This window comes from Lepisosteus platostomus, chromosome 12, assembly GCF_059453375.1.
Source record: "Lepisosteus platostomus isolate fLepPlt1 chromosome 12, fLepPlt1.hap1, whole genome shotgun sequence".
NCBI lineage: Eukaryota > Metazoa > Chordata > Actinopteri > Semionotiformes > Lepisosteidae > Lepisosteus > Lepisosteus platostomus.
In genome coordinates, this window is record NC_142622.1 from 23,780,332 (window position 1) to 23,800,819 (window position 20,488).

The following is a 20,488-nucleotide window of genomic DNA, read 5'->3' on the forward strand; positions in this document are numbered from 1 at the left end:
CGTACCAGCATCAGCTTATTTGCTATTTACCAGTTTTGACAGAAGCTGTGATGAGAGTGAAGGTTTAAAAAAGTATAAAATTTCAATCTCTGTCGACTCCTGCATTACCTTCTGTATACTCTCAAACATACCATAGGCTCCCTTCATATTATCCCACTGCAAATACTCGCCTCTCAACAGAGCATTACCATATGTCTTTCACATGCCTGCAGAGACAAAATGATGAGAAACCAAGGACAGGGCTGATCTGCACACTAGACAGAAGAGAGCTTTTTTTGTATGTGGGTGTGTGGGTTTCAGCAAAGCGACAAACTCCAAACTAATTAATAAAGCTGGGCAACACAAAAAGGTTTATTTTACAGATATGACTGTGAGTTTCATAAGGAACCATTGACAAATCTCCCTCTGCAATTATAGTTTCAAAAAAGAATATTTATGGTTTTCTAACTCTCTGTCATAACATATTCCTGGTGTACAGTTTGAATTGATACCGTATTAAACTCAGAATCACTAAAGGTTTAATATTTACATTCCAATAATGAGATCTGTGTTAGTTCATACACTGAAAGTGCAAATTTCTAGGCTCATGGTCAATTTGAAATGTTTTCAGTGGCCTTTCAGCTTGAATGTAATTTTGCTAATTGGAATCTTTCCAAAGATCAAATTGTACAAAAGGAAAAGGTAATGCCATAAAATGACTTTTAAGTATATCTTTGAACAATACCAACAACAGAGCGATGTAACAATTTCTCCAAACTCATTATTATTTTGGCTGTTTTTTCCAAAGCACCATAAGATGTTGTCTTCACATGGAGTTACTTCTCATTAATTTACAACATGCTTTTTCAAAGAAATTCTCTCAGCAAACTGAGGAAGTATCACATTTCTTAAAGCCCAGGTGTCAGGTTCTGCACAGTCTGCTGTATTTGTTCATATGACTGTAACTCCATGATAAACTCCTGTTGACCTGATCACTTTATGTGTTGCAGTGCTGCTATCACTTCAGCCTTTAATCTGCTTTGCAGTCATTTTCCGGTCAGAACTGCTAGAGGAGCATTAATTTAAGGGCTTACCTATTATATCCTCCTATATTTGAATAATACAGCCAACTCACATGGGGCTAAACGGCATTATGTACTGATTCCTTATTTTCATACCCTGCAATATTGCAGGACAAGCAGCACATTGCCACTAGCTTTGGCAAATCTAGCAAATCTAATACTCTGAACAAGGAATGATACAGCTTGCAATTTTTGGGAGTTGATATGGAGGAGAGGTGTGGGTTGGTGTTTGTGGTCTGGCAAGAAATGTATCCAAATACTACTTGAAACAGCTGCTTTCCTGAAACTTCTTTAAACACAATTTCTATTATTTCACTGTTAATGTTCAGCTAGTAATTTGATACAGTAGCCTTAAATTTGAAAATCTAATGAAATACTGTACACAAATCTGCTTAAAGCACAAAACTAGAAGGAAAATGGTATAAAGTAATGTGCGATGAAAACATTATTAACACCCTGAAACATTCACTAAAAGGTCAGAGAGGATAAACAAAAAATCACACCAAAATGTGGATACTTTTACCTGTATCATAGCCTGGGAGATGAAGACTGAGAATTATAAATTCGTTTTGATCAATGCACAGCCCTAATATGTCAATGTACACTACAGAGCATCCAGGAAAACCCAGAACATTTCTCACTGACACTTTTCTATTCCTGGTGTGGTCCCCTCACACACAGGTAATGTGCTGACACTCTGACGTCGCTGGCTTTGCTCTCTCCACATACTTGAACTGAGGAACAAAGAAGCACAGATAAACAAACTGCTTTACGTACTGTAAGAAACATATGAAGGGATACAAACAAGAGAAGGCCTACAGTGCATCTTGCTTGTCTGGCTACAACCAACTCAGTAAACCAAGGATCTCACTCTCAGTTTAATTAAAACTAACTAAATAAATAATTTCTGAAAGAAGCCAGTGTATCCTCTTCACCAGCATGGCTGGGTAGCTTGTTCTTACCTCCCACAACCTTCTGTGTAAAGAAGTGTGCCCTGTTCTCAGTTTTTAAAAGCCCCTGCCCTTAGCATCAATTCATGTCCACCGGTTTGTATTTCATTGTTGATTATGAAGATGTCCATACAATTACATTTGTCAAAGCTAAATAAGTAAAGTAAACTGATTTTGAGTACTCGACTGTACCGAGGAAATGCATTATTACTCTTCTTTGTATTAATTCTTAATTACCAATATCTTTTTTGTAGTATGGTGACCAAAATTGTACACAATATTCTAAATTATTTTAGAATATTTATGATACTATTTTAAAATAAGACCCCCTTGATTTACATTCTATATTTTTAATGATATAAAACACTCTGCATTTTTGTTTTAGAAACTTAAACATCTCTTTTCCATAAATACCCTCTTCAGACCCAGTGTTTCCCATTTTATATCTTTGTTTTTGTTTTTACAGCTTGGATGAAATACTATACATTTTCCTGGATTAATTTTCTGTCAAATGATTCTTCGGTCTTGAATTCTTTCTAAATGTTTTTAAATTTCCTTTTGCAGCATCAGTAGTGTTTGGTAATATTTCTAATTTGTTATCATCTGCAAATGTGACTAGTTTATTCAGGTAACCATAATCTACATCATTGATATAAATTAAGGAGAATGGTCCTAATACATATTCCATTAATTGCATCACTCCTTAACTGTACTTTCTGTTTCCTGTCTATTAACCTCTTCTTAATAAAATACTTCTTATTTCTCTGAATGTATTTTGTCTTGATGAACTTCATCAGAAACTTTCTGGAAAATTAAAAATGACCATACCATATTCTCAGTCGTGTTTAATCAGAGTCTGTGTGTACCTGATAAAATACACCCACACCTTAGATTACTACACATACAACTTTATAATACAAATTAGAGTACTGAAGATAGTGTATTTAGCAAATCAGCCGTTTCTTAAAATAATTTCACATGTTCTCACACAGTATATACACATCTCATGTCATCACAGGTTGAGCAGGGCAGAACAGACTTCCCTTTTCCTGGCAAGCTCCTCTTAGGGGCTTCCCCGATGCCCCATGCCATCTGAGAGATATACTGTAATCCCACCAGTGTGTCCTGGGTCTGCCCTGTATCTCTTCTCAGTGGGCTGTGCCTGGTACACATCCAGTGGGAGACACCTGGGGGGCATCCTCACCAAATGCTGGAACCACCTCAACTAGCTTCTCTCAATCCAGAGTGATACGTCTTTTGGTGTTTTTTTTTTTAGTGGGTGGACATGGTTTTTTTCCTCTTCCCTACATCTACAGCATCTGTTCTGGCTGCTGAGAATTTGGTGATTAGAGGGGTTGGCTGATACCCCATGTATTCTGCTGTTTGGATGAATCTACTGTACTTTAAAACAACATTGAAAAGGGATCCCTACCCTGAGAGAAAAAGCTGATTTGACCCACATGGTCAAGTATTATGCTTAGTCAGTTTTGAAATGTTGCAGCTCTAATAGGGAGTGACTTTTGTTGTTTTTTTTCCAGGAAATTTTTATGTATTAGAAGTTGTTATTTTCTTATATTGGTTTCTGATAAAGCAGGAGATGTGTATGTTTTTCTTTCTTTTCTGTCTTCACCCTTCCTTTTTTTATTATACTTACTAGAAATAAAAGTTTTTTTTAAACTTATCTGGCATGTGTGAATTTTGTTAGTAATGTTGCGACTCATTATGTTCTTATTTTCCCCCAGACTTTATTTATTTTTTTAAAAGTGGGTCATAACAAGTGGAGCAGCAACTCTACTCCATGGTCCTCTTGGATTGCCGAGGTCCTCACCCCGTCATGGAAAGTATGCCCAGCTGCCCTATAGACAAACCTAATTTCTACCATTTTTACCTATTATCGCATTCATTTGGTCACTGCCCAAAGCTCATGGCCATACAGTAGGTAAGTTTGTTTATGTAAACTGAGCAGAAAACCGAAAGCTTCATTGGAAAATTCAGCTCCTATTTCACAGTTCAGAGTACATCGCGGTCTTTTTCGTGAGTGAGGGTAGACAGGATCATGAGGCTGACCAGTGGAATTGTGCAGCGGGTGCAGTAAAGTGAATATTGTACTGAGCAGTGGTGGTGAATTGGGAATATACTGTATACACATTGTGGTGTTGCCGGGGGAAACGTTTATGTAAATGAGATAAGTTACTCACACCACACTTTTAAAAAAAAATTCCAGGTGTTCTTCTCCATTTTTTCTGTCTGTTTATCTTCCAAATCCAGTCCGTAATCTGTTCTCTCAATCCTTAATCTATTCGAGTTCCAAAATACGTAAAGCAACACAAATTTGTGCCATATCCGAGCCACAATCGTAATCCTTTTTCCTCTCGTCAGTCCGTAATTCTTCAATCCTTCGTAAACACCAACCCGATTCCTCTATCTCCTCCAAAACGCATTCACCTCACTGGCTTCCCCACCTGTTCACCACTTCCGGGGCATTTAAATTTTGTTTCCCGATGAGGCTCACCTGTGTCTCATTGTTTCTCTGAATAGGCCCTTTCCATATGCGGGTCAGCTGGTTCTTCTTGGTGGCCATTTTGCTTAGGTCTATGTCGAGTCTATTAAGCAGGTCGATCCATGTATATTAAGCATGGATGTCCCTTCCCCTGGTCATCTTACATGTATAAAGTAATTATGTATTGAGATAGGATGTTAGGTTCCAACAAGATGGCAGTTCTTGTCAGAAACAAAGTCCTTAGAAAGCTGTGAGGGATGACCTGCTGCTCTTGGTTACCTAGCTAATTAGACACTGATGCTTTCATAGGACTGTTGACCTCTGTCAGTGCATAGTATCACTGGGATAAGAGAGCAATTGGACAATGATAAGCCAATAGACTTGAAATGTGAGTTCTGAGAAGAAACTTTGTTTTGAAGCCGGTACGCATGTTATCTGCCCAGTTGTTTACATAGAGCAGACATTCGCAGAAATCTAGTTCTAATTCAAGGAATAGCTTAGGCTTCAGTTTCTGTGGGTTAGGTTATTGAGCGTGTTTACACGTATCTTATTTAATGATCTCCTCATGGTATCCCACCAGATGTGTCACAATATGTAGACGTAACATTCTGAGGTAGAGGGTGTGTCGTTTGCCATTCACATCTTGAAAGTTCACATCTCAGAAAACATTTGCAGTGTACATTTTATTGCACTACTTTTTCAGGTTCTAGAGTTCACATTCTGAGTTTCTGCATCTGTAGAACATTAGCCTCTGAAAACATACTGTATATGTAAATACATGATAGAGTGTAACTGGTGCATGTTGTGTAACATTTTTTGTTGTGTAGTTTTGATATGGTTTTTGTTAATAAATATTTGCTTCTTTGTCCAAATTCTGACTCTGAGGTATACCAGCAGCCATATCACCCTGCAACTCACAACTGGCAACCCACTGAAGCTAAGCAGGTGTGAGCCTGCTCAATACCTGGATGGGAGACCTCCTGGGGAAAAACTAAGGTTGCTGCTGGAAGAGGTGTTAGTGGGGCCAGCAGGGGGTGCTCACCCTGCAGTCCATGTGGGTCCTAATGGCCCAGTATAGTGTTGGGGACACTATACTGTAAAACAGGCGCTGTCCTTTGGATGAGATGTAAAACTGAGGTCCTGACTCTCTGTGGTCATTAAAAATCCCAGTGTGTTTTTCGAAAAGAGTAGGGGTGTAACCCCGGTCAAATTTCCCATTGGCCCTTACCAATCATGGCCTCCTAATAATCCCCATCTATGAATTGGCCTCATCACTCTGCTCTCCTCCCCACTGATAGCTGTTGTGTGGTGAGTGTTCTGGCACACTATGGCTGCCGTCGCATCATCCAGGTGGAAGGGAGTCCCAATTACCTGTAAAGCGCTTTGAGTGGAGTGTATTATAATTATTAAATTATTGATCTTCTACCAGAAGAGAATATAAAGAACTTGCAACCTCACGTTGTTACTTCTCGGATACATTTTAACAGCTCTATTTTCCTGAGCCCTCTATTTTGTGACAATATGTAAGAGTAATAATTTAATAATAATTGCTTACACTTATATAGCGCTTTTCTGGACACTCCACTCAAAGCGCTTTACAGGTAATGGGGACTCCCCTCCACCACTACCAATGTGCAGCATCCACCTGGATGATGCGACGGCAGCCATAGTGCGCCAGAACGCTCACCACACATCAACTATCAGTGGGGAGGAGAGCAGAGTAATGAGGCCAATTCATAGATGGGGATTATTAGGAGGCCATGATTGGTAAAGGCTAATGGGAAATTTGGCCAGGATGGTGGGGTTACACCCCTACTCTTTTCGAGAAACGCCCTGGGATTTTTAATGACCACAGAGAGTCAGGACCTCGGTTTTATGCATTTCTTAAATATTATGCAATGAGACAACCTGCTTTCACAAGCACAAGCTAAGCTTAGACTTAGAAAACAGAGCAGTTGTTATACCCTGCTAGGGAGAATAAAAATAAACCGAGGCTAGCTTTGTATTGTTATTACACATGATGCTTCCCAAGGATAAATTGTCTCTGACATAAAATTGACATACAGAAAACATGTGGCATAATTTCTTCCCAGCAGGATTGATTTTTTATAGTAGATGATTTAATTTGTAAATGTAATTTAAAATGCATTTAATCAACAAACTCTATAAGGGTAACTTATAGATCTAAATCTCCTATTTTAGTGTAAAGCATGGGGTGCTTCTTTTTGAAGGTCCAGGGGGTGGATACAGTCTACTATACGCCCTCTGATCACCAGTCAGATCAATAGAGGTTAATTCTAGTCATGACTAAACAAAAGACAAGTGAGGGTTTTCACCTGAGCAGCTGCAAATCATTTACGCCATGTGTACTGTACATGCCTAGACAGAGCTCAGCTGTTCAGAAATCAATGTCTCAGCTAAGATGTGACACAGGGGCTGGAGGACACTGTTCTGCTTTCTGTGTCATCACTCAAGTATGAGTGGAAGCCTTAAAAGCTAGAAGCAATTGAATAATGTTTAAAGAATAAACATGAAAACAAAAATGTGAATTCAGAAGCATTTAGATAATATTTTTTGCATTTAAGCCTGTACTTTTAATGGAGCATGCATGCCTATAATGAAAAGAAAAAAATTAAATATGTAGCTATGTGTATTCTTTAAGATGAGATGCCACTGCCAGCTACACAATCTCAGGAGAACTATGTACTGTATGCTGTGGATGGGAGAGCTGAATTACTGGATCTGCTTTGCTAAAATTTCATTGATTATTATAGTACTGGGAAAGATACTTTGCCCTCTGAGCTAAATAGAGGCCAAACATAGAAAAGACAGCAAATCCTTACAGATTAGCCCTTGATTGGTTAAATCACACAGCGATCATAACTCATGTCCATGTTGATCTAAATTAAATGAGACAATTCACTGTAATCAGAGAAAGAAAAAGACCCAACAGACTGAGTCTGATTTAGAAGAAGGCTTTACTCAGGCAGTGACTCTAGATATTTAGATACTAGGTACTTTCTAAAATGAAATCTAAATTGATAAAGGTTCAATCCTTAATAGCACATTTTATTAAATGGGACCAGAGTAATAATAGATATCTCATCAACCTTTTGACAGGTGCCACACCCCATATTTGATGCAATGATTTCAACTGATTTTTCAGGATGTCCTTCTTTCCTGTATCCTTGTTTGTAGTCTTGAGCAGAGAGTGAGTGTGTTTTTAGTTCTCTCACTCCTTTTGTAATTTTATCATTAGGGTCTTTAAGAGTTCAGAGCAATATTACTTGTTTTAGACTTTTATAAACAGTCAGCTGGGGCAGCTGAGTGATTAATGCATTAGGGCATTAGGTTAAGAGCAGAAGCATGTCTTGGTCTCTTACTACTAATGGACAGATGTCTGCATGGGTTTGAAGAAAGTAACTTTACATTTACTTGATAGTGACTTCAATGCAAACATCCTACATGATGCAAAGTACAGATTGAGAATTTTGTTTTTCCCACATGATTTATCGGTGACTTCTGTCTTTAAAAATTCTAAAAGCCATTGATTTTCATCGGTATGACACATTTGAAAAGTGTTCATACATTGGTCAGCATGTCCTCATGTGTGCAGATCTGGATCTCTTACAGTTTTTGACAGAGGAAACAACCAAAGGAATGTTTTACTTTTTGCTGCCTCTGATGAAACAGCTTTGAGCACTCTGCAAACTGTTGGGAGTTTAATTCTTAACCAAAAGGGTGTCTTTGTTAAAAGAAAGAGACCGTTCGTTAAACAATCTGGCAGTTTTATATGAAACTTATTGGGTATGGCAGTGCTGTTGATTACAGGGGTCCTGCTAAATTAATGTTTTATGTGATGGAAAACATATGAATATGATGCCCCAGAAATAACTTGATCAACTCAGAGTTGGATTTTAGTTTGGTGTCCAAACACCAAAAGGCTAAACTTTATGGTCAGATGCTCCAATGGCCCTTGATTTTGGTACAGAAGGGAGGTCTGAAAAATGGACTTTAACATTGTTAGTGGGGCCAGTAGGGGGCGCTCACCCTGCAGTCTGTGTGGGTTCTAATGCTCTAGTATAGTGACGGGGACACTATACTGTGGAATAGGCACCGTCCTTCAGATGAGACGTAAAACTGAGGTCCTGACTCTCTCTGTCGCTCTAAAAGAGTACGGGTGTTACCCCGGCATACTGGCCAAATTTCCCTTTGGCCTTTACCAATCATGGCCTCTTAATAAACCCCATCTATGAATTGGCTTCATTAGTCTCCTCTCCTTCCCACTAATAGCTGGTGTGTGATGAGCGTTCTGGCGCACTATGGCTGCCGTGCACATTGGTGGTGGTGGAGGGGAGTCCCCATTACCTGTAAAGCGCTTTGAGAGGAATGTCCAGAAAAGCGCTATATAAGTGTAAGCAATTAATATAATTATTATTATTATTATTATTATTAGTAGTAGTACTAGTTTTGCTGGAAAGCAACTCTGTTGATCTACCACTCCCACACAGTCCACTTAGCAGCGTGTCTCAAAGGTGAAAAGACAATACAAAAACATTTGAATTTGCATACAATTGCTTGTTGCGAGGTCTCAGATATTAGATCTGGAAAGGTCACACAGCATCAACTGGTACCAGCAAGAAAAAATCCAAAAGGGTGAAACGGATTTATGGAGGCAATAGTTCAGATTAGCATCCCAGGTGCTTTATGTGCCAACACCAGTAAACCAGGCTGATGCAGACAGGTACAGTATCTGTAAAGCCATTAAAACTAGATGTAGAACTGGCAGTTGCTAGTGTGTCACCAGATATAGAAATAGTGAACACCTCGCTGATGCAAAATGCTTGTAAGACCCTTTAAAATGTTTTTGTGTTTTAAATTAAATAGCTGTTTATTCATGCATTATGTTAACATTTGTCCATAATCTCTCATTAATGAAAAATAAAACTACTATTTTATTTATACATACTGTAGAAGTTAACATTTCGACACAATTCACGTTAGAATACATAATGCATAACTGAATATCCTTATTTTTAGGTGGCTTAATTTGGTACAGAAGTCTTCATCCCTCCAAAAGACCATTTTTTCACCAATATTTCTGCCATTTTGACTTACATCAGTAGAATAAGGTTCTACAATGTGTCTGTTAAAAAAGTAACCCTTTACATTTCAAGTGTAGAAAATAATCCACAGAAAACTGAAAGGAACTCTTAAAACTCGTTATAAAGTATAGAATTAGTGTTTTCTTTAAAAAGTTCTTAATCCTCTTGAGGAACAGAAAATGTCAGGAAAAAATCTGTATGAGCCAAAAAAATTAATCTCTTCCATCAGTTGTCAGGTAAATATCAAGCCAATCCTCTCAGGGCTCATCATTGTCAAACTAAAAGGTCTCCACTTTTAGACTTTTTCTTTCAGGAGCATGTCACTAGGAAGCTCTTTCAAAAAGTTCCCTAGTATACGGATCCCATGTCAAAATATCCTTTTTGACCAAACAGTTGTTCATATTCAGGGTCTGCTTTTTCGCATGAAATTAGCTGAAGTCATAAATTACCTGACAACACATTTCATTTTCGATCACGTTGTCAAAAATGGCACACACAGCCATGTTAACTGCAGTGGGAAAAGGTTGTGCAAAGTGAATGTCTGCCCTCAGATTGTCTGTTTTACAGTAGCAATAAATGCCTGCTCTCCTGGTCCACACTGAGGCTGAAAGTAAAACAAGTTGTACTCCATTGCAATCTCTTCCACTAGAATAAGTGTCTTTTACCTGGTGAAAATTTTCCTGCACACAGATCCCTTTTTGAAAATCTATTTTCTCATGGGGGGGTTGGTCTTCTAGAAAAATACTCTCAAATCATTGGATCAAAAAAAGGGCTTGACAACTGTCATAGCTTTTCACAAGATTTGTATACTCTCGTATACAGTATTGTATTACAATGATGGAATTACTAAAGTAATAATAATATACTGTACACTATTATTACCACATGTAATATGCATGTATTATGTAAAATGCATTATTTATAACAAAACTCATTAGATCTCTCAACTCCAAACTCTACCAGTTTCTCATTACCGAGAAGGATAAAAAACTCAGTCATCTTCTACAGAAGAAAACCATCAACACCTCGAACACCTTCACCAATCCCAACCTTGTTGTCACTATACCTTCTGACCTTTCCCTTTCACAGGATGAGTCATCCCTCCTCAGCAAAGGCCTCAGTTTTGTACCAGTTCCCAGGAAGCTGGACATCCCCCAGATCATGGTCGACCTCAACCGCGTTTACCGCAGGATCCGTCTCAGAGCACATTTTGCTGACGATTCCTCTTCACAGGCAGCTGACAATAATCCTGTTATTGATATCATTAACAATATTAATCCTAAACAGAGCTGTTGGACTCCCCCCTCCGGCCCCCCTCTGGACCTCACCCAAGGAGAAATTCAGGTGCTCCAGTCTCTGCACAACAGAGATGATATCGTCATCAAACCAGCGGACAAAGGAGGAGCCTTTGATGTGTGGCGGAAGGACCTATATATCTTTGAAGCCTCTAGACCAGTGGTTCTCAAACTGTGGTACGCATACCGGCAGTGGTACGTGGAGTGCCGCCAGGTGGTATGCCAAATGACCATGGAACTGTGTCATGTGCGTTGAAAAATCGGGACGGGTTTTCATATTTTGTATTTTAATACGTGTCGAATACGCAGCCTACATACTACGATACAGTGTGCGCTAATACTTCAGTGGACACAAGAGATACTCTGTAATTCTATACCACTCTATAGGAATGGGTGCTACGGATGCAAGTGACCAATTGTATTTAAAAAAAGCTACTGTATCTCCAGCAAATAGGGAGAAAGGAGAATGTGCGTGATTTTGGAACAATGCCAACGTTGTAAACACAGGAATGCATAGAAATACGTGCTACGAACGCAGGTAATCTTCTGAGCACACAAAAGCATTATAACAGAAAAATATTTAAGAACTGTTCTAATTTTAGAAAAATACACTGAGCGTTGTTGGCAAAAGAGCTGACACGTATTATGTGTAGAGAAAAAGCTGCTAAACAGCTCGACCTGCAGCCCCCCTCCCCCTGAAAGATACAGTCATTCATAGAATTATTGAAATGAAGGATTATATCAAAAGTACACTGATAGAGCGAGTTAAGATGAGCAGATGTTTTTCACTGCAATTAGATGAGTCTGTAGTTGATTTGGCCAATTTGCTAGTTTACGTTAGATACGAGTTTGAGGGTACGTCCCGTGAGGACTTTCTGTTCTTTAAACCGCTACCAACAGGAACTACAGGAGAGCACATATTTCAGCTTCTGAATGAACTTATCGAAGAGAATGGCATCGACTGGATAAAATGTGTGGGAGTTTGTACAGACAGTCCTAGAGCAATGACAAGTCGACATAATGGTGTAGTTGCACGAAGGTTGCTCCAGAAATTAATGTAAGCATTACAACATCCACCGCAAGACTTTTGCCTTCAAGAAAATGTCTGACGATTTAATATCTGTTAGACTCTGTTGTGAATTGTATCAAGGCTCAAAAAATTAATTCACATCTGCTTTGCTCAACTAAACAGGCTCACCCCTCTCACTGAAATGGTGCTTTTTTATTAGTTGTTGTTAATGTTTTTTTTTCTGTAAAACACTTTGAGAAGCCACCTTTAAAGGTGCTACATCAAATAAAGTTTATTATTATAATATTTATTATAAGTATGTGTGAGTGTGTGTGCACGCGCGCTCATGTTGGTCATTGAGAATTTCTGGGGTTCCTATGAGATGATGACTTGTAGGTGGTACTTGGATGCTTTGGTTGGATTAGGGGTGGTACTTGGTCCAAAAAGTTTGAGAACCACTGCTCTAGACAACTAACTGACACTTCTGCGTACATCCCTCTTCAACAGGATCCTACCACTGACTACCAAAAGGAAGCGGTATTCAACATCTTCCTTCTTATCAGCATTCAGGAGCTCCCTCAGGAGGCAAACCAGCTCATCATTGAACATCCGCAGGTATCTTAATTTTACCTCCTCCCCAAAATCGACAATCTGAACACCCCTGGATGCCCCATCATATCAGCATGCAACTGTCCGACTACTTACATCTCAGCCTTTCTCGACAGCCTCATGAGACCGCTGGTTGAAGGTCTTCCCTCATACATCAAGGACATCAACCACGTGCTCCTTTTTCATGATTTCCAATTTAGATAGATAGATAAGATAAGACCTTATTGATCCTGAAGGGAAATTTCAGGGCCCTGAAAGCTACATTTTTACCATGGACATCACATCTCTTTACACCATCATTCCCCATAACGACAGCCTTACAGCCCTCAAGCACACGCTGGACAAATGCACGGTGCTTGATCCACCCACACTGAATGCATTCTCATTCAATAACCTTTTTTACCAACAGGTCAGTGGAGTCGCCATGGGCACCACAATGGGACCCAGCTATGCCAATATTTTGGTCGGCTGGGTAGAAGAGCGCTTCTTCACTTCGTACACTGGCTATGTCCCTGATATCTACAAGCGATACATTGTTGACTGTGTTGGTGCCATCAAATGCTGTAATGACCAGCTTGAGCACTTTCTGCATCATTTCACCAACTTCCACCCGTCCCTCAAATATACAGTTAATATATCTTCCACTACTCTTCTGTTTCTAGACAACAACTTCTCCATTAACTACCCCCGACTCTCTACTTCAGTCTATCACAAACCCACAGATTCAAACAGCTATCTCCTGCATAGCTCATTTCACCTCAAACACACTAAAAATGATCTCCCTTTTTGACAGTTCCTTTGGCTATGACAATTATGCAGTGATGACATCAATTTCCAGAACCAAGCCCTCAAAATGTACTCCTTTTTCATCAACAGAGGATACCCCAGCAGTGTTATTGACAGGGCCCTCGCCCAAGCCAAAAACACCCCTTGGACCATCAACTCAATCAGGAACTCCCGCCGTAACAACTGTATTCCTTTGGTGCTTCCCTACCACCCAACACACTTCCTATCCCCAGGACTATTAACGACAACTTTTCCATCCTACAGGATGATCCCTCCATTGGGGCCCTCTTTTCTGACCGCCCCATCATTTTATATTCCTGATCACCTAATCTGCATAACCTTCTTGTTCACAGCTCCTTTGACTGCCCTCAGCAACCATCCACACCAGGCACTTTCCCTTGCAACAGAGCTTGCTGTATCACCTGCAAGTACATATCTAACACCACACTCATTCAAGGCCCCTCAGGACAATTCCGTATCATCCAGATGGCAACCTTATTTACTGTATCTCTTGCAGTAAATGCCCAGCCCTTTACATTGGAGAAACAGGAAGGAGCCTCAAGACCGCTTCAGAGAACATGTTAGGGCTGTGAAGATTAAAGATCTCTCCAAACCCATTGTTTCCCATTTCACCTCTGACCTCTGATGGCCATGATCACACTAATCTCTCCGTCTGTGTTCTCAAAGATGGTTTTCCAAACTCATACATCAGAAAGACTACAGAAACTTAAATTATACTGCAGCTAGGATCACACCTTCCCCTTCTCTTAATGACAGACTACTTTTCTTCTAAATTCTCTCTATTCGTTGTAGGTTTCATTTCACACCTCTCTTCACCTATCCTGACTTCATACCTCCTGATTGGCCTCTCTTTCTGTCTCCTGCTCCCGCTCCTCGCTCCTCCTCTCTCCCAGCCTTTGTTCTCCCACTATATCACCTTTGCTTACTGCCCTGTCTTTCTCACACCTGAAGAAGGCTCCACAACCGAAACGTTGTGTTTTCTTTCTTCTCTTTTCAGCATGGAATAAACCTGTTACTTGTTCATTATCAATATACTGTACTTTTTATAGTATATGTTCAATGTCAAACCCTTTTCATTTATTGAACTGTCACATTTAATACACACACTGTACTGTATATATTTATGTCTGTGTAAGTTCTTGAAAGCGCTAGAAAGAATTTAGGCCATGAGCAGAAATGAAAGAAATTCATTTTAAAGCTCTTTTTTGAACTCACAGTGTGTGATCAAGTTTCTAAACCTACTGTACATATTTAACCATATTTATCTTCAGATTGCTTTTCAGAAGGCTGAAACAGTAGTTTTAGGCTAGTACATACTGTACATTAAGCCAAGGGAATAATAACATCAATCTTTTCAGAGAAGATATCACTAGTAATACGATTTTAAATGGTTAAAAGATACAAAACTATGAAAAGTAACATGGCACATGTTTGTATGCAGAATTCCAATGTTTATTCTGTCACATCAATACAGACCTTCAGTTCAATTTCTGGTGCTCAGCCTCACAGGATAACAACAGAAGTGTAATGTAAACCACACTGTTCTGCACCTGCTTAGACTGTATATTATCTTCATTATACATTATTTAATACCAGTCTGTGCTGGGTTTGTGGCACTATTACATGAAAAAAGTAATTAAAATCTTCAAGGAGGAATGATTCAAATGGTATTGCAAAATTTAAATATCATATTTCAGTTCCAAATGCATTTTAATGATAACATTTCTTTCTAATGTAAATAACTATCTTTTAATCCTTATCGTCACCCTGTTGCTTCTTGATTGTTGCATGTCTCTATGGCTGAGATGTCATCCCATGCTTCTTTTTTTCCCCTTTTTCTGTCTCCCTGTCTGACTTGCTTTTTACAAGCATACTAATTGCTTAATTAAAATTTGATTCAAGAGCGCCAGTGGCTTTACAGCTCTTCACCAGCACATCAAGGCAGAAGCTGCATTATGCTTGAGATTTGTCTGTTTGTAAGACTGCAGATCACATACTGTATATTCCAATTCTCTGAGCCACAAAAACCCACATTATGGGTTTTAAGGACTTAATTATCAGGGACTTGCAAACCCCAGCTAATACTCCAGATTCCTCACAGAGATATGCTGCAGAGGACCTAAATGATCAGGGCTCCTCTCTGGCATTCTTTTCTGTTCTTTGGATTGTTTCATAACACCATTACAACATCTTTGAGAGAGGCTTGCATTTCATCTGTATGTTGATGACTAGGTTAATGTCACCACTGATGAAAATTGAAAATAAATGACAACGACTGATGACGATTATCTTATTTTACATTTTCACCTCCATTCTGGTTGAAACTGGTTAAATGTCTCCCATTAATTATTGTCTTATACAAATGCATCACACTAACTCCACCCTTATTTATATTTACAAACTTATATAGTGGTTTTCTGGTCACTCCACTCAAAGCTCCACTCAGGAGGCCTCCTGGGAAAGATAAGGTTGTTGCCGGAATAGATGCTAGTGGGACCAGTAGGGGGCACTTACTTTGTGGTCCGTGTGGCTCCTAATGCCACAGTATAGTGATGGGGACACTATACTGTAAAAAGGCAGTGTCCTTCAGATGACACATGAAACAGAGTTCCTGACTCCTTGTGGTCATTAAAAATACCATAAAACACATTAAAACCTAACACTGTATCTGCCTTTAAACCTTTCATATTTGCATAGTAATATAGATAAATAGACACTAGGTAATCATTATAAGAAAAGATTGAATTTAAGTACGAGAAAAACATTTATGAATTTCAATATATTTTAGAGATAAAATATGTCATACATCCATGTGTTTTACATGTTAATTTGTATTAGAAAGGGATTAGGAAACCCTGCAATTACAAAGCCATCAACCTGCAATTGCTATACAGTAGGTACTTTTAACATTAGCAACTTATTAAGACCTAAAAAATACCTCAAACTGACTTTCTATCCAAATGATTCCTTCAATTAGGTGAACAAGATCATAAGTAGAATTAAGATAAGAGAATCCTCAGAACATTTGAGAACTAGAGCTGCCCATCCCTAGGCAGGAGGAAACTGTTGGTCTTAGAATTGTATTTATCAACTCATGTTGTTTTATATTTAAATTTTAAAGCTTATTATTTATCTACAGGTATCTTTACCTTTGCGAGTATAATTCAATTTGATTCCCTTCCCGGAACAAAATGATTAAACATAATCCCTAGATATACAGTATAATGCAAAATTTATAAACTAATTATAAAAGATAATTTATTTTCCTTTCAAAAAGGTTCTTTTTAACACCTAGAGTAGAAGAACTTGCTATCTTTGAATTCCTTAATGACCTGGATAGATGGTACTAAGAGGCTTCAGGCACTAGCACTCTTGTAGGAGCTGTTAACTATAATTACAATCCAAATAAGCACCAAACTAGTTTAGCATTTATTAAGTACCTTCTGATCTAGAGTGGCCCTAATTTACTCCAAGTTCATTACCAACAAAAATGCATCTTAAAGAACCATTCACATAAAACAAGATACATACAAATAGCCACTGTCATTAGAAAACCAAAGCCTTTAATCAGCTAGTAAATTAATGTGATTTCAATAGCCTTTTTTCTCTTTAAAATGTTTTAAGACTCGGAAAGTTTAAGTTTTCTCACTGCAGAGTTTGTCACTATTTTTACTTTATCTCAGAGGACAACACTTCCTCGAAAACAGTACTGTGTTTTTACAATCACCTCCAGTAATATTTGCTTTTAACTGGCCCCTTTCACCATCACAGGTTTTTTTCCTTCTGCAAGGATTAACGTGTTCCATTACAGGCAACACATACGAATGATGGCAGTCCTGAAACTCAGAAATTTTTACACGGTTGATACCAATTACGTATCTCATTTGACCTCCAATTACAAATCTCATTTGACCTGAAAAAAACACAATCATGCTCCAAACAAAAAAAAAACTCAAACATTTTAGCCTGTCATTAAGAACTCAACTGGAGCAAAAACCAGAAGACACAGTGTTCCTCTGTGACCACTCTGTGATTGTGAACCACTGCAATATATACTTGAAATAAAGAGATGAACATGAATACCAATAAATGTGAAAGCTTAAAGTGAGTGCCCACATCAGGTTTTAAAAACACACATACCTGTATAAGGCACATACCTCTACTGCAGCACAAGACTTGATCGGATAAAGGAAGATGTTTGTTAGAGTTCCAGAGACTTCCGCACTCCTTGAGAACACAACTCCAGATCTAGGAATGTTGCTTTCCCCACGCTGAGCAGAGATGCTCAGTGTCTTCACAGAGCCACTGCATTCAGATCCTTCCTCTTGAACTTTTAGAGGGCCATTATGATTTGGAAGTGTGGGATATGCTAAGCTTTCTGCCGGCAGAGAAGTTCTTAACCTCTTCAGTCTGTCTTTATCCATTTTGACTGGCTGTTGAGCGAAAGAGTCAACAATGAACTTCAAGAAGGTCTGGCAGTCCTGGAAGGTCGACATGTAGCCAAAAGAGATCCGAACGGAGCCAGTGGGTCGCCCTCCAATCAGATCCACATTGTCTCCACAGACATGGCCAGCCTGGAAAAAATAAAATCATTGGAGATTCCAGCAGGGTGGGTGGGTTTCATAGAAGAAGAGATGACAGGGGTAACAGTCCCCATTACCTGTAAAGCGCTTTGAGTGGAGTGTCCAGAAAAGCACTATATAAGTATAAGCAATTATTATTATTATTACTTCACAAGACAGGTTCTGCACTATTTTTGTATCTTTCATATTTTATCCATATGTTATTTACAGTCTTGTCATGTTCCTTGAGTGCTCCTTGTTTTTTATGTAAAATAAAAAAAAAGTAGAGCTTCCCATCAGCACACAGTTACTAGTGTCTATGAATGCTGAGAAGGAAAATGTTATTAATTTATCATGAAAGTTCATTAGCTTTTACAAGTCTTGCTTACCTTTTTGTACTTTTATTGCTGAGGTTTCCAGGGTTATCATGAAATGTGCTGTTGAAAGTCAACTAGGGTATATCGAAGGTTGTTGGGAATACATTTTAAAACCATTTTAATGAGGCAATTAATTTAATGAGGGGTATATTTTGTGCATGTGAATACTGTGAAGGCATGGGTATTGTATATTGATGGACAGAACTCGAGTAGGACGGACTAAATATTTTGCTTGTTTTGGTGATAATTGATAGCCTGAGGTGTGATTGGGGAAGTTTTGTCTTCTCACATCTATTGCTTAGAAAAGGTAACACTGAGCAGAGGTACCTAACTTCAACCACTTTATGCAATGGATTATAGGAGTATGAAACAAACTATCCAGCAAAGTTGTTCATACTGATACCCTTGTTTCTGTCAAGATTCTTAGATCAATTAGCTAGTAACTACCAAAGAGGTCAAATGGGCCAAATGGCCTCCTCTTGTGTATAACCTTTTCCTACATGTATGTTCTTAAATGATGAGAATGTGGTTATTTGAGAATTTTAGATTTGTTGTCCATGTAAGTGCTTTTGCATATTTGTTTCTAGTTTTTATGCATATTTGTGAAGGAACTTTTTGAACCTCTGAAGAAAATTGTGATGTCTTTACCTTTTGTTTCCTGTGTATGTGAGATGTTTTTTTCCACTGCTCAAAGAGGGTGACCCTACTTAAATCTAGGTCATTGCATTACATGTACAATAAGGTTTTGGTGATGGAGAAGGAAGCGTATTTTGCCACTAGAACTGGGAATGTAGAGGACATCCCAATTTTCTTTTAAAAAAGCTGCTTTTTTGTTTGTTTTCACTTAACAGCTTGAAGAGAATTGCTACCCTGAATGGATCATTTCTTTTTGCCTCATTAACCCTTTTATATTCTCACATCTGTTATAGCCATTTTAAAAATCCGACAGTGTCCTGCGGTCCTCTGCTCTCTCACCTGCAGATTGTTTTGCACTTCCTGGTCACTGATGCCCAGGTGGCGCTGGCAGGCTCCAGTGTTGCAGAAGCAGCCTGTGCGGACTTGGATGCTATGCAGACTAGCGAGTTTATCCACCTGAAAGGGAAAACACAAAGCTGCATTGTTGGTGTATGTTAAGTATGTGTGAAGGGGATTGATTCAGCAATGTCTTAAGAGACATATTTTAATATATGATGCAGACAGTCCCTGAACTGAAGTAGTTTAAGACTGCTTTTAGGAGCAGGTCATCTTGTAAGTTGTAAGTTCTCTGAAAAAAAGTCCAAAGGCACAAAAACAAAAGGAACCAAATTTCAAGCCATGTGGCATTGCAAGTTTGCTGTTGCTTCACTGTACTGCGAAAAAAAAACACAAATGACAGAGCCCAAACAATCAGATTGGTACATGCATGATGATGAAGATCAGCAAGATGTGTAGTCTAATAGCAAACTCTACTCAGATCCATTGCTTTGAATATCACCTGTACCATCTTTTAAATGTCTGTCTTTGATTTGAAAAAGACTGGGATTTCACTGCATTTTTAAGCCAGTTTAAAGCCAGTGAAATCAGAGAGATGTCAATCAAACATGACACTAAAGAAGGAAAGCACAGATTTAATATCTCTTGGGGTGCAGCTTTGTATACATGCTAGAACAACAGCTTGGATCAAATCTGTTTGTACTTCAATGGTTAGTTGCAAAGCATAAATCATGGAGGAGTTTTACAGGTTGACACAGAAAAAAGTAGATGTTTTTTTCATTTTTTAATAAATGAAAAGATTTGGATTCCCTAAGGATTTTCTATTCTGTTAACTTTACATTGTCTTCTATATTATCTATCCCACTCTATACACTGATTATCACTGTATAGAGTTTAACCTCTGGCATGTGGTCCGACCAACAGACACCTGGACAGTTTCTTTCCCAATGCCATATCCTTACTTAACCAGCATCCTCCCCCAACAACTCCCCGTTTCAGCTGAAAACACTTTGAACTATTATTACTGCTTAGTTCATACATCTTGAATATCTTGTGGTTAAGAACTGGTGCATCTTCCCAACATGTTTACATAGTTGCACCTTACTCCTCCATCTTTTGTATATTGTCCAATATTAACTATGTCAGTAATGTTAATGCTTCTTTTGCACCTGTGTGGGTTTTGTGTTGAGCAGGTTCCAAATGTACAAAGGCAAATTCCTGTACCTGCACAAACTGGCGAA

General features: G+C 38.7%; 1 protein-coding gene across 1 annotated transcript in view; it reads right to left on the bottom strand.

Annotated features, from left to right (window-relative positions):
* mocos (molybdenum cofactor sulfurase) overlaps positions 1 to 20,488 on the bottom strand; it is a 247,958-nt gene that overhangs the window by 26,382 nt on the left and 201,088 nt on the right. Inside the window, exons 7-8 of the mRNA XM_088601448.1 lie at positions 19,251 to 19,367; positions 17,494 to 17,910 (exon numbers count right to left, since the gene is read on the bottom strand). Coding sequence (XP_088457574.1) covers positions 17,494 to 17,910; positions 19,251 to 19,367 — 534 coding nt within the window. The remainder of the gene's footprint in view (positions 1 to 17,493; positions 17,911 to 19,250; positions 19,368 to 20,488) is intronic.